The 13454-nt window shown below is 43.5% G+C and overlaps 1 protein-coding gene across 1 annotated transcript in view; it reads left to right on the top strand.

The window, feature by feature from the left end:
- The first annotated feature begins 3960 nt into the window (after positions 1 to 3960).
- The window catches only part of WIPF3 (WAS/WASL interacting protein family member 3), a 32678-nt gene continuing 23184 nt past the window's right edge, over positions 3961 to 13454 (top strand). Inside the window, exon 1 of the mRNA XM_018575506.1 lies at positions 3961 to 4062. Coding sequence (XP_018431008.1) covers positions 3985 to 4062 — 78 coding nt within the window. The 5' untranslated portion in view covers positions 3961 to 3984. The remainder of the gene's footprint in view (positions 4063 to 13454) is intronic.

The following is a 13454-nucleotide window of genomic DNA, read 5'->3' as shown; positions in this document are numbered from 1 at the left end:
TGGCTTGCACAGCAAGGCCCACTAACCAAAATGGGTCCAACCCTCTGTATGGCTTTATACTGGCACTCACAATGCCTTATCCATCTGATAAGATTGCTTGTATACTCCCTAAGTTATAACTAAATAAGACTTATTGTATTTCTTCCTCTTTTCATGATGCACCTCCCGCACTATAATGCACGGTAGGTGCGTTGCACGGTGCTGTGTGTTAATCGCACGGAACCGTGTGAATGGGCCCTAATACTGACCAATTATTTCCTAATGACTCCCACTACTATCTCAGTATAACACAGGCTTGTCTCTGTAGGAGACATTTGACGTCTCTTATCAAGTTGTTTTGTGTTTCTTCATTTCAGGCTAGACTCTTATCAGCTGTCTAGCGGATACAATGTGGGTTTCATGGCCAAATGAACCGTAATATGAGCCATGCCATTCCATGAATTAAACTGTGCTTGTAATGTGAGATAACCTCACTGTTTTGGGACGATTTCTGCCTTTTAAGGACCTGATGGGCCTTGAAAGTTTTATTAAAACAATAATCTCTTCTGTTCCCATATTTCACATACAGTATCTTTCTATATGTAAACATGATGAACTTTGCATTACCATGTATATAGCGTATAAGGCGTGTTATTCTTTTCCAGTGCAGATAGCTGGCTCTTATATCCCCTTTGTTACTCATTACTAACTAAGCTTTTTCCTTCCTCATACCTGCAAATATTCCAATCATATACTAAACAGTTTTTGTTTTCTGACATCGACCCCGATGTCAGAAAAAAAAACCAGACAGCACGGAAAGGTTTACTCTGCTAGATCGACCATAGTAAACCTTTCCGGAACAAAATGTTTCTCTCCCGGTTGTCCGGGAGCCGCTATCTACTAGCGGGAGACTCCCGGACCATCGGAGAGAGTTGAGATGTCTGCATTGCGACCGGCTCACTTTTTGTGGGGCAGGAGGGGACGTGGCAGGCCATTAAAGCGAATGGCACCGTAGCCACGCCCACCGGCTGCAATGCGATTGGCCGCACGGAATCGCAAGGCACATTATGCCTGCGGTCTGGTGCGATCAGAATGCTGCAATCACTATTTTGATTGCACCGGACCGCAAGCATTATGTGCCTTGCGATCCCGTGCGGCCGGTCGCATTGCAGCCGGAGGGCGTGGCTACGGTGCTACTCACGTTAATGGCCCGCCACTCCCCCTCCTGCTCCACAAAAAAGTGAGCCGGCCGCAAGGCGAGGCAGTGCGTTCTGGCTAGAATTGGGCCGAAATGCACTGCATCTGGTGTGAACGGGCCCTTAATGAGCAAACGCGCATAAAACCCGTCAGAACGGACTGCACTGATGTGAACAGAGGAAGAAATACCATAGGAAAGCATTGTGATGCGTTTTTGATGCAGCTGCAAAACAGAGCGGACTGCATTACTACTGCATCTGGTGTGAACTAGTCCTAAATGGCTGATTAGCTTTTTTCTCTGAATACAAAAATAGATGAAATCTTTCCGTGACATATGAAGGATACATTAAGACTGTTTATCTATTGCATACAATAGATTATACAATATGTGAACTCATCCCCTTTGCAGGCAAACTTATCTTATAATTATTAGGTCATTATGGAAAGGTATAATCTTTTTTTAATTACAGACAACTTGGTAAATGATATTGAACGTGCCCAAACAATACATCTAGGCTCTTTGTGTGTTCATATGTTAAACAACTCATTATACATTATGTTGAGCAAATGAACATACATCTTTACAAATCAGTTTTATTCCTTATAAATAGTACATATGGATGACTCATTTACCAGCAGCCATTTTTACATTGATTTCTCTTAGGGCTCCTTCACACTATAGCTTTGCGCTAAACATATTGGGGGGAAATGTATCAAAACTGGAGAAGACAAAATCTGGAGCAGCTGTGCATGGCACCCAATCAGCTTCTCTCTTCAGTTTGTTCAGTTAAGATTTGAAAATGAAAGAGAGAAGCTGATTTGTTGCCATGAGCAACTGCTCTAGATTTTGTCTGCTCCAATTTTGATAAATTCCCATCATGGATTTCATGCGTTTAGTGCTACATCATGGTGGGAATGAGATCTTGATGTACCCATAGACATGAGTTGATCGATGTCTTATCCTACCAGTTTCAGCAAGATTAAAAAGCAGTTGCAGGCAATAACTGAAACCTGTCAGTAGAAGTATCATTTTGGGGGGCCTTCTGTACACAAACGGAGTACAAAACGCCTTCAGATCGCCATATTGCATTGAATCTTTTAGACAGTTTTAAAAAAGTTCAGTGGCTGCAGTTTTAAATGGAAAGATAATTTTAATTTACATTAAATTGCAAAACGGCTTATGCAACAGTCATATGTTATATACTTTTTTTTTACAATTTGTTCATATTATAATTTTTTTTAAATAGAGTTTCCCTTTAAGTATGCAACCTTGGTGATCCAGCCATGAAGGTCCTTGTTCAGACACTTCCTGTTATGGGGTGACAGCTGTTTCCTAGTTGCATTTCCTACATTGCCACCCTGTCACATGCACTTCTGATGGAGACTACAAGCGGTTGTGCTGATGCACATTGCGCACCATTGTCAGTATTAGGAACCTGGTTCAAAGCAGTGATGTGTAGTGGTTGCTTGAGAGATTGTACATAGACAAGTGGGTGCAAAGAGAGCACAATAATGGGCTAAAAAGGAGAAAGCAATATTGTATTTAAAAAACGGCATTTATTCTAAATGCATAGGGGGAATTTATCAATACTGGAGCAAAAAGAATCTGTAGCAGGTGCCCTTGGCAATCTATCAGCATCTCTCTTCAGTTTGCTCAGGTAAGATTTGAAAATGAAAGAGAGGAGCTGATTGGTTGCCCCCCACCCCCAGTGCTTTAGCAAAGGAAAGATGTTTTGCTTTAGCAGTATTTAAAGCTGAAGCTTAATCTACTTATATTTGGCCTTTCTTGGTTCATCTCTCCCCTTGACCAATATGGTGAAATGATTACATGAAACCATTTTGTTTTTATTGCATACTTTATTTTAGACCCAGTGACATTATTACTAACTCTCTGTGCTTTTCTATGCAATGTAGGCAGATTGTTGCAGGTGTGAGGGGCTGCCTATAGCTTCCTAAAAACAGCACATCGCCCTAGGTAAAGTTCACATGTGATGCTGAACCTCCACTGTTTACAGAGCTCAAATGTACAAAAGGGACAGGCCAGGGACAGCTGGGGAGGAAAAGGCTAGATTAGGGGTACGCAACCTCAGAACTCCAGCTGTTATGGAACTACAAGTCCCGTGAGGCTTTGTAAGACTCCATCAGTCACTATTATGACTCCCAGTGGCAGAGGCATGATCAGAATTGTAGTTTCACCACAGCTGGAGTGCAGAGGTTGCCTAACCCAGAACTAGATGATGCTGGACGTCCTCCAACCAGGAAATGAGGCGTGTTCTATGTAACTTGCTACAATGTTTATGAGAAGCTCACAGTGTGCAGTGATATCAGAGTAAGCAATTTCAGTAAAGTAGAGGAGTCTTTACAACTGTACCAGACTGATGGTAAGTCTGGAGTTCATCTTTAATCTGCAGTGTCTCTTGTGTCACTTGCCCTTTGAATCGGCAGCCTACAAGATTGGGGCTTATCTCTTGCATACATTACACAGTCCAGTGGAACGAAGAAGAAATAAAAAGGTTCATGTGACGGACAGGTGTGCATTTTATCAGGTATAAGGTAACATCAGTGACATGGGCATTACATGCAGGGACTCGGCTGAAATACACATATTACATGAATGGCAGAATTGTTTCCATAGACAGCACTGGAGGACATTTCTGAAAACTTCTAAAAAGGAAAATGTAGTTACATATAACATACAATATATTGATTACTGTTTGGATATTCAAAAGATGATTGGATGATGATCGGAAAATAAAAGCTTTGTGATTTGTTCTATTTCAGGGTGAAGGAGAGCCAGAAACCTCAGCCATGCCAGTGCCGCCTCCTCCACCTCCCCCAGCACCTCCACCTCCACCAGGCGGCCCACCACCACCACCATTCTCCCAGGTATGCTCTTATCAGATGGTTCACGATGACGCAATGGCTACCTGGCTACACCTCTGAATACATTCTTATCTTGTTTTATGACGTTGCACAGATGAAATGAGTTTAGCAGGAGACCTAAACATACCTAGTTGTGGTTACACCAAACAGACACTACATAGCTTGCCCATTTACTGCAGGATCTATATAGTGATCTGCTAATCAATTCCGAGGCAAATTATTGGCTGTCCTCTATATAACAAGTCTGATGTGTGTTATGGCTTTGTAGGATTTATATTTGTTCATCATACTGTATACCAGGTGTAGGCAAGCTTCCGCCCTCCAGCTGTGGCACAACTAAAAATCCTATCATGCATCTGTCTCTGGGAGTCATGCCTGTGGCTGTCAGTCTTGCAATGCCTAATGGGATTTGTAGTTCCACCACAGCTGGAAAGGAGAAGTTTCTCTACCTCTGCTGTATACTGTATCATACTGTATAAACGTAATGCTGGCCATGCACTGCCCTCGGGACCCCATTCAACAAAAGTAATTTTTTCATCCTGCAGCAACCTGTAAAACCTTCCTATTAGGGATGTACTCGCACTCGCCAAAATGCTTCGATACATTCCCCGATAACGGAACTTCCGGTCAGAGGTGGATTTCCTCTGACCGGCAGTGCCGTAGGGGAACATGGAGCCAGCTGGGCGGCGAGTAATGACCCGCCTCCTGGATTCCTGATTGGCTCCATGCTGATTGGCCGGGAAGTTGGCTTTCCAGCCAATTAGCATCAAGCCGGCTTCCCGACTAATCAGGAAGCTGGGTGGCAGGTCATTACTTACCGCCTGGCTTCCTGATTGGCCGGGAAGCCGGCTCGATGCTGATTGGCTGGGAAGCCAGTTTCCCGGCCAAGCACAATCAAGCCAGCCAGACAACATGGAGCCAGCTTCTCGGGCAATCAGATCACCCGGGAAACTGGCTCCATGCCAGCGTAAGCACCGATATCGGTACTCAATATCTCCGAGTACCGAAAGCAAAGTATCAGTACTCGTACTCGATACCGAAAAAACTTTATTGGTGCATCCCTACTTCCTATCATTGCTGGATACTGACAGGAATACATCTAACACATCCAAGTAGCATCGGAGCTTGCTGCTAAATCACAAAGATTCCTGTTGGACCATTACGATGATGGGCTACCTTGATGGCCAATAGGAATGTGCAGGAAGTGCCAACGTTTGACTGGTGAGAATAGTCCATATAGCCGTAAATCAGGGTATTCGAGCTTGTTGCATGTATGTGCAACCACCTCCAGGTTGTTGTGTCTTTTCTTCCCCCATTTGTGATGCATGGTTGGCGAAGTGGTCATTTCCATTTTTATATGGCTTAAGCTGGCCATACATTGCATGAATTTCCGTTTGTTCTTGAACCGGCCGAAATTCGTTTAATGGTTGGCCCTGTCACCACCCTTCCGTTTGGCATCCTTCAATCAGAGACTTAATGGAGCTGGATAGAAAGATTTGGCCGATCACTGTTTGGGTATTCTAACAGATTTTGGCATGCCCACCGCTGTCAGAATACAACAGCCCAGTGGGAGACCTTGCTTAGCTTGGATGAAGGAATCTGTTACAATAGTTTGTTCAGCCTGCAGGTTGAATGAAAAAAAATATAATAGTGTATGGCCATCATTAGTCAGCATAATGAGTTGCTTTTCATCACCCATATACATCGTATTTCGGCTCTTCATCGTTAAAGGAGAACTATGAGGCGAGTGCTTTTCACTTACCTCATAGTTCTAGCCGACCTGTGACAATGAGACTGTCACAGGTCGGCTCAGTAGATCGGGAAGTGAACGAAAACATACCGGCGTTCGCTCACTTCTCGATCCTTTCACGGCTCTCTGCCGTGACAGGGGAGGGGCTGGATTCCCCTCTCCCCGCTCCGATCCTCCAGCACTGACTGGCGGAACGGATGGGGGAGGGGGCGGGTACAGCTGGCTTTGCCTCTAGATAGGCAGAGCCAGCTGTCACTCACACAGCTGGGCGGATCCAGACATAATTGTCGGGATCCGCTTCAGCTGCGGCGTCTCAGTATACCGCTAGCAGCAGCTCGCCGTGTACTGAGCCTAGGGTGACAGGAGGCCGCTAGTTTGTGTCCTCCCGTTACCCTTAGGAGAACTATGGGGAAAAGCCCTAACCCCATAGTTCTCCTTTAACCCATATACTGACTGACTGTTGCAAGCAGTGCTTGGATCAGTGAAATCCCATACTTTTAAAACCCTGGCAAATATGCAAAGCATTTAATCCAGTTATGGGTTTGTTAAAAAAATAAACATTAGGAAACATATTCATAATGCAGTGAATCTGACATTCAGCAAAGAATCACTGCACGTGAATATTCCAGATGCATGTGTTTTTAAATGGCAGTGATTGAATTACCACCTCTGAATGTTTGGTGAAAGTCACATGTGCTGCTATATTAAAATGCCCCTAAATGTAATTTTACAAGAAAGAAGCAAGAGTACTTGAATCTTCCTTGGTGCCAGCATTCTATAATCCCTTGCACAACAGAACCAGCGAGAGCTTTCTGAGAAGAGGTGAGAGCAAAGAGATGATCTGATCAGTGTACCGCTGGTTCTTTATTGTCCAATCAAAGGCTGAGGTGGATCACAGACCAAAATGTATTGCTGAACTGAAATGTGTTCTTCAGATTGGTCTCAGGGGGTGCAAGCTTTCTGGCAGGGGTGTCTGGAGCACAAGACTGTTAAGGAAGTTAAAGAGTTTATCTGCTTGTATATCAGGTGTATATTTAGCTACTTGCTTGGAAATCAGCTTTAAAACAGAAGTAAAGCCAATCCTTTTTTTGGCTCTTATGTTTACTTTTACATTTACTAGTGTACTCTTGCGTCTCAATGTGAGCGGACTAATGCCCCCTTCGGTTGATGAGGCAGAGCCATACCATGATTGAGAAGGATCCCCACAATATTGTCAGGATTCGCCTAATTGACTGCAGGATCTGCCTCTCTGTGCCCGACTGAGAGCCAGAACCAGCTGCGCCAACCCCCCCCCCATCTGTAGCGCCAACCAGCGATGGAGAAGCAGCAGGAGGAGGGGGGAATGCCTGCAAGAAGCCGTGACTGAGACCTTTAAGACACAGCGCTGACCAGTTACATGACCGCTGATTAGTCAGCTCTTGGTCTCCACTAGGAGCAGCGAGCCAACTGATCAGCGGTCATGTGATCGGTCAGCTCTCGATCTTATAGCTGGCATGGGACAGCCGCGGCATCATAAGGGTGCTGAAGCATCGCAGAGAACACAAATGTGTACTATTTTATTCACCTAAATGTCTCCTTTAAAGGGACGCTTTTCCTATAGCAAGTACTTCAGTTTTGAGGAGATAAGAGGTGGGTTGTATCAACTGCAAACTTCCATTTTTTCTATGAGATCTCAGTTATGAGATTTCTCCCTTTGTGTCTGACTTCCCTCACCAGGCAATAACAGAACAAATGAATTTCCAGTTATTTGTTTTAACCTGCTCCATGGAGAACCCATTGGCAAAGTATGACATCATCAATCATCATTTGATTTTGTAAGGGCTGCTGATTTTGTAATTGCAGCTATGGAAGAGAAAAGCCAATGTGTAACTCAAACATCGGATATGACTTCAGTTGGCCTTTAAACTACCTGCAACAAAAGCACATTGGCCGTTTAACAGGCATGACACAATATATCTGGGAAGTCGCTGTGAAATACTTCACTTTAAATGGCAGGTGGCGGTTCCTCTTGTGAGTGCTGATTTTGTAAACTGGAGTTTCCTCTCCATTGCTGGCAGTTGTTACAGTTAGCTGTAAAAACAGTGACTTTAGCACTTTAGTTTCTTGAATAGCCTCCCAGTAGGAACTCACCTCTCATATAACAGAGGAATGTGACAGATGGTTCCGCCTGTTGTTGCTGCAGTTGTCTGCTGTCACGGTAATAAATATTCACTTGCAGCTTTTCTTTCCATCTTCTTATAGTTTACGTACGAAAATAGTCATTTCTTGAAAGTCCCTGGGACACAATGGACATTTGTTCCACATTGTGCAAAACAGATGTACCCGCCAAATGATATGTTGGCAGCTGGGCACAGGATACTGCCTATTTCTCTAGTCTGCTCATTATTTCCATGTTTATATAGCCAAAGGAAGGAATTCTTGCAACAGAAAGCATGCACATTATGTGGGACTTAGTAATACCAAGGGATTTATAATGAGTTTATATTATTTGGTACATGTTTTTAGATAATATTTATTAAAGTGGAAGTAAAAAAATAAGAAATAAATCACTGGGAGGTTGGAAATAGGCAGAAGACATGCAAAGTCTCTTCTGCTGAAAAAATTCTTCCTCTCTCCCCCAGTGATTTTTTTAATTTTCTGTGTACAATGAATGGGCCGGGTGCCGGAAAGGATGTGACTCCTGTGCGCATGCGCAAGAGTTACATTATCAGTGGCCACCCGGTGGCCGAAGAGGACTTCAATGAATGCTAAAGTGTCGGTAGCCAGGGACAGTGATGAGGACCAAAGATCTATCTTACAGCACTGAAGAAGGGCACACTTGTAAGGTAAGTGTGCACTAATGTGCTTGTATGCTGTGCATACCTGCACATTAGGACAAAAACGCACATATATTACACTGTAAACCTATGTGCCTGTATTTGTGCCTGTGTGCATGAGCCCTAACAAAACATAAAATCTCTGTAATCGATGCTTTTTCATCGTAAAATCCTGTACTCTAAAGCTGCCTGCACAGGGATTACATTTTGGCTAATTCAGCAAGAATTGGCTGAATTTTGATTTGTGGTTAGCACCTATCTCCTTTGACAAAAGTCAATCTAACGTTCAAATTTTGTTGAAGGGACACATTGGAAAATTGTTGGGTGAATAGTGCTTGCTGCCAATTACCTGCAAGCAGTTTGGGTATTTTGACAGCGGTGGGTGCTGCTGTCAGAATACTAAGGACAAAGCGTGAGATTCATCCATCCACACTATTAGCATGGATGGAGGGATCTATCAGAAACAATTTACTGTGTGTACCTAGCTGAAGGCCTGGTTCACACCTTCACTGCGTGTTTGCGGACACGCACACAAATGCGAAAAAACACACTTGCGGTGCCATTCATTTATAATGGTACCCCAAACGTGGTCCGGAAGTCTTACGGTTTTGCACCGTGTTTCCATGCACAAACGCTGCAGCAAAAAAACGTGTCCCGTGCTTTGCATAAAATAGTGCAGGAGCCTTTTTGCCACATGTATATGACCCCCATTGAAATGAATGGGTCATGCGGCAAATGCGGCGCACTAACATGCGTTCCTGTGTGAACCAGGCCTCAGACTCGCATCAATTCTGACTCTCAGAAATGTTCAATCTTTGCACTGGCTGATAATTGCCAACATTATCATTATATTTCAAAGGGGTGTATTCAGTAACGCTGCTTAAAAAGTACTGATAATGTGCAAAGTTTCCATAATGGCAGCTAATTTGATTTGTTTCTATTGGAGTTAGATTAGATAAAGCGTATATTTATTGTTATCATTTACAGCCATGTTTGCTATAATCAATGTATTTAACCAGCCTGGATTGTTCTGCTTTGTGTATCTCATGTGATGACAAAAACAATGGGTACTATTTTTGGTACACTGATGGAAGACTGGAGTTCTGGCAAATGGTGTTTTTGTTCTCCCCCGATAGCAGAGCAGAGCTTATCTCTCCAGGACAGCAAGGGAAAAGGAAGAGAGATGGCCCTGGAATACAATAATGTAATCTATGACTGAACACACAAAGGACAGAGCTCAGAGAAGTCCAAAGTGTGAAAAGGTCGAAATTCAGTCAATATTTCCTGCATAGAGTTTCAGCACGCTGTTATTTGTCCAGCGCATGAGTAGATTTTTCCAAGTCTTTAAGTCAATTTCCACCTGTTCGATGCAGAAATTTAGAAATGCTTCTGATGTGCTTATTCGTGTTTTGCATTAGTTTACCTTTTACATTTGTTGTTCATTCTCTATATGTTCCTATACTTTTCTATTGTAATGTTTAGTATGTATAGGGTTGCCACCTTTTCTTTAAGCCAAACCCGAACACTGTAGCACCTCGCGGCAATGTTTTTGTAAAGTATTTGTAAGGCATGGTGGTTACTGTAAGTCAGGGGTGAGCAGCTCCGGCCCTCCAGCTGTGCTTTAACAACAAATCTCAGCATGCCACTGGGAGTCATGCCTGTTACTGTCAGGCTTGCAATGCCTCATGGGACTTGTAGGTCCACAGCAGCTGAAGGGCTGGAGTTGGCCACCCCCGCTGTAAGGTCTCGTTCACACCTATGCGTATTGCATATGCGCGATTCACGGTAAAAAAGTTGCGCGACCGTCGCGCGTTTCCGAAGGCTACTTGGCTGTATCCCAATGGAAACGCGCAACAAAAGTTTGTAGCGCGTTAGGCACAGGCGGAACCATTGAATACAATGGGATTTATATTTTTGAACGTTTTGTAGAGCGTTCGTCGAGCGTAGAACGCGCTACAAAACGTTCAGGTGTGAACGAGGGCTAAGTGGTTAGAACTCTTGACTTTCAGCACTTGGACCTGGGATTAATTCCTTCCAGAGACAATATCTGTATAAGGATGGTGTGTTTGCATTTGTTTCCTCTCGTAGGCCCTGTTCACACTTGCTGTGTGTGTGAATGCACGACGAAAAAATGCTCATTGTTCACGCTTGATGCGCTTGCGGCTCTATTACTTGCTAATGGCATCCCGAATGTGACAGGCAAAACACACATCTTTGTCCATGCTTTGACACGCGACAAACAAAACGTGTGCAGCATGGAGCTCGAACTGCTGCATGAGCTTCTTTGCCATGTTGCTTATTAATGAACTGATATGTGGCAAAATGCGCATAAACACATGCCGCAAATGTGAATGGGGCTTTAGGCTGAGTTCAGATGGGTGGCAAAGGAGTGGTAAAACCAGGTGATTGATCTGCGTTTTTACCACCCCAATTTTCACTGGGCTTGCCAAACACTCCCTTGAAGTGAACAGGACCATGTTTTAACTGCAGGCCCAATGGAAAATACCCCTTGGGATAGAAAAGAAAACAGGCATTCAGGAGGTGGCAGTATTGCCTCCGGAACACCTGCAAACTGCCTCTCAACCACCTCTCAAAAAACAATCAAGCTGTGAAACTGCCAACTCTGAGAAAACTAGAAGAATGGCAAAGGTCACACGAAATGACGGCTGAATAAATTGGCTGTACGTGGTAGTATTATGGCTAACCTGTTAGTTGCTAATCGGCAGGGATCTCTATAAGTAGTCCTACTACTTATAGAGATCCCTGCCGATTAGCAACTAACAGGTTAGCCATAATACTACCACGTACAGCCAATTTATTCAGCCGTCATTTCGTACAGTGTTGAAGCTCTGCATAATATAATGGTGCTATATAAACAAAATAATGCATTTACAGACCTAATCCTCAGAATTCCCCGCTGCATACACAGCTTTCCTCTTATCTGTAAATCCCTAGCAGCTGCAGTAAGGTTTTGGTGGAGATCATTCCTAAGAAAAACTTGGATGCTGCCACTGATTTATTGATTATTTATATATTTACTGAATTATTTATTACAAGTATTTATATAGAGCCATCAATTTATGCAGCACTTTACATACACATCAGTCCCTGCACTCAAGGAGCTTACAATCTAAGGTCCCTATCCTCACATATACACAGGGCCAATTTAGACAGGAGCCAATTAACCTTCCAGCATGTCTTTGGAGTGTGGAAGGAAACCGGAGTAGCCAGAGGAAACTCATGCAGGCTCAGGGAGACATGCAAACTCCTCACTGATAACTTAATTCTGCAAATACTAGTTGCCTGGCTGTTATTTAAGTGGAACTATACTCAATTCCCCTTCAGCGATGCGATGTCTGTGAGCTCCCTTGCTGCTGCCGATATCATCTTATGGCTTCTTTTGGGCTCAGTATCTTCGCAATCTTGATTGGCCTGCCTAGGATGATGTAAAATGGAAGTTCATTTATCCTGGCACCAGAAAGATGCCTGGAGTGTACACTGAGCTGCACATGCGCAGCTTGGTATATAATTTAAGAACTTTGCAGGGAGAAAGGTAAGAATTTCAGAAGAGACATGGGGTGTACTTATGAACAATTAACTAAGCCATTCGTCCTGCGAAATTGCATGTTCATTCATTCTATGCAAAAGAAGGCAAAAACTAACATAATTAGTAGGGATGCACCGATACCGAGTATTTGGGCGAGTACTCGTACTCACCCAAATCCTCCAATACTTACCCCGATAGCGGAACTTCCGGTATCAGGAAGCCGGGCAGCGAGTCATTACACGCCGCCCGGCTTCCTGACTGGCCAGGAAGCTGGCTCTATACTCCCTCATCACCAGGGAGCATGGAGCCAGCTTCCCTGCTAATCAGGAAGCTCGGGGGCGTGTCATTACACGCCACTCGGCTTCCTTAATGGGACTTCTGGTATCGGTATTCAATATCGGCGAGTACCAGAAAAAAAAATATCGGTACTCGTACTCTATACCGAGAAACGGGTATCGGTACATCCCTAATTTTATTAGTGTACTTTCCAGGTACTCCGGTTTCCTCCCACACTCCAAAGAAATGCTTGTAGGTTAAATCAGCCCTGTGTGCATGTGTGATAGGGACATTAGATTGTAAACTCCTTGAGGGCAGGACTGATGTAAATGTGCAACTATGTAAAGTGCTGAGTAAATTGTTGGCTATACCAGTAATAAATAAATATTTTCTTTCCAGGTTGAATGTAATATCAGGAAGATACTGCACTGTCCACTAGATTGAGTTGAGGAGCATAGGAAGGAATTATGTACAGTAATACCTTGGTTTACAAGTAACTTGGTTTGAGAGCGTTTTGCAAGACAAGCAAACATTTCTGAAAAACTTTGCCTTGATATACAAGCGATGTCTTGCAATAAGAGCAACATTTTGTAGAAAAGCTCCACAGAATAAGGCTGTAGCAGTGCGAGCGATGAGACTGTTTAACGACAACACAATGTCACATTGGATAGATTCCTTGTTAAGGTTTCACGAAATGAAAAAGATTCCATTGAGTCAAGAGATAGCAGTGATTCCGTTAGTGATAGTGAAAGTTGTCCTACACAATAATCCTCCTCTCTCTTGTCCCTCTCACACCGGCCACAAAGGTACCGGTAATTGGTTTATTGTTCTTTATATTTTGTACAGTATTATATTATATTACAGTACAGTATTGTAATCATTTTTATATGAATATTTTTGGGTTGTGGAACGAATCATCTGAATTTCCATTATTTCCTATGGGGAAATTCGCTTTGATATACAAGCGCTTTGGATTACAAGCATGCTGCCGGAACGAATTATGCTC

The sequence above is a fragment of the Nanorana parkeri genome, unplaced genomic scaffold (genome assembly GCF_000935625.1).
Source record: "Nanorana parkeri isolate BGI_ZX_2015 unplaced genomic scaffold, ASM93562v1 scaffold4, whole genome shotgun sequence".
NCBI lineage: Eukaryota > Metazoa > Chordata > Amphibia > Anura > Dicroglossidae > Nanorana > Nanorana parkeri.
This window is presented reverse-complemented; position numbering and strand designations above follow the sequence as displayed.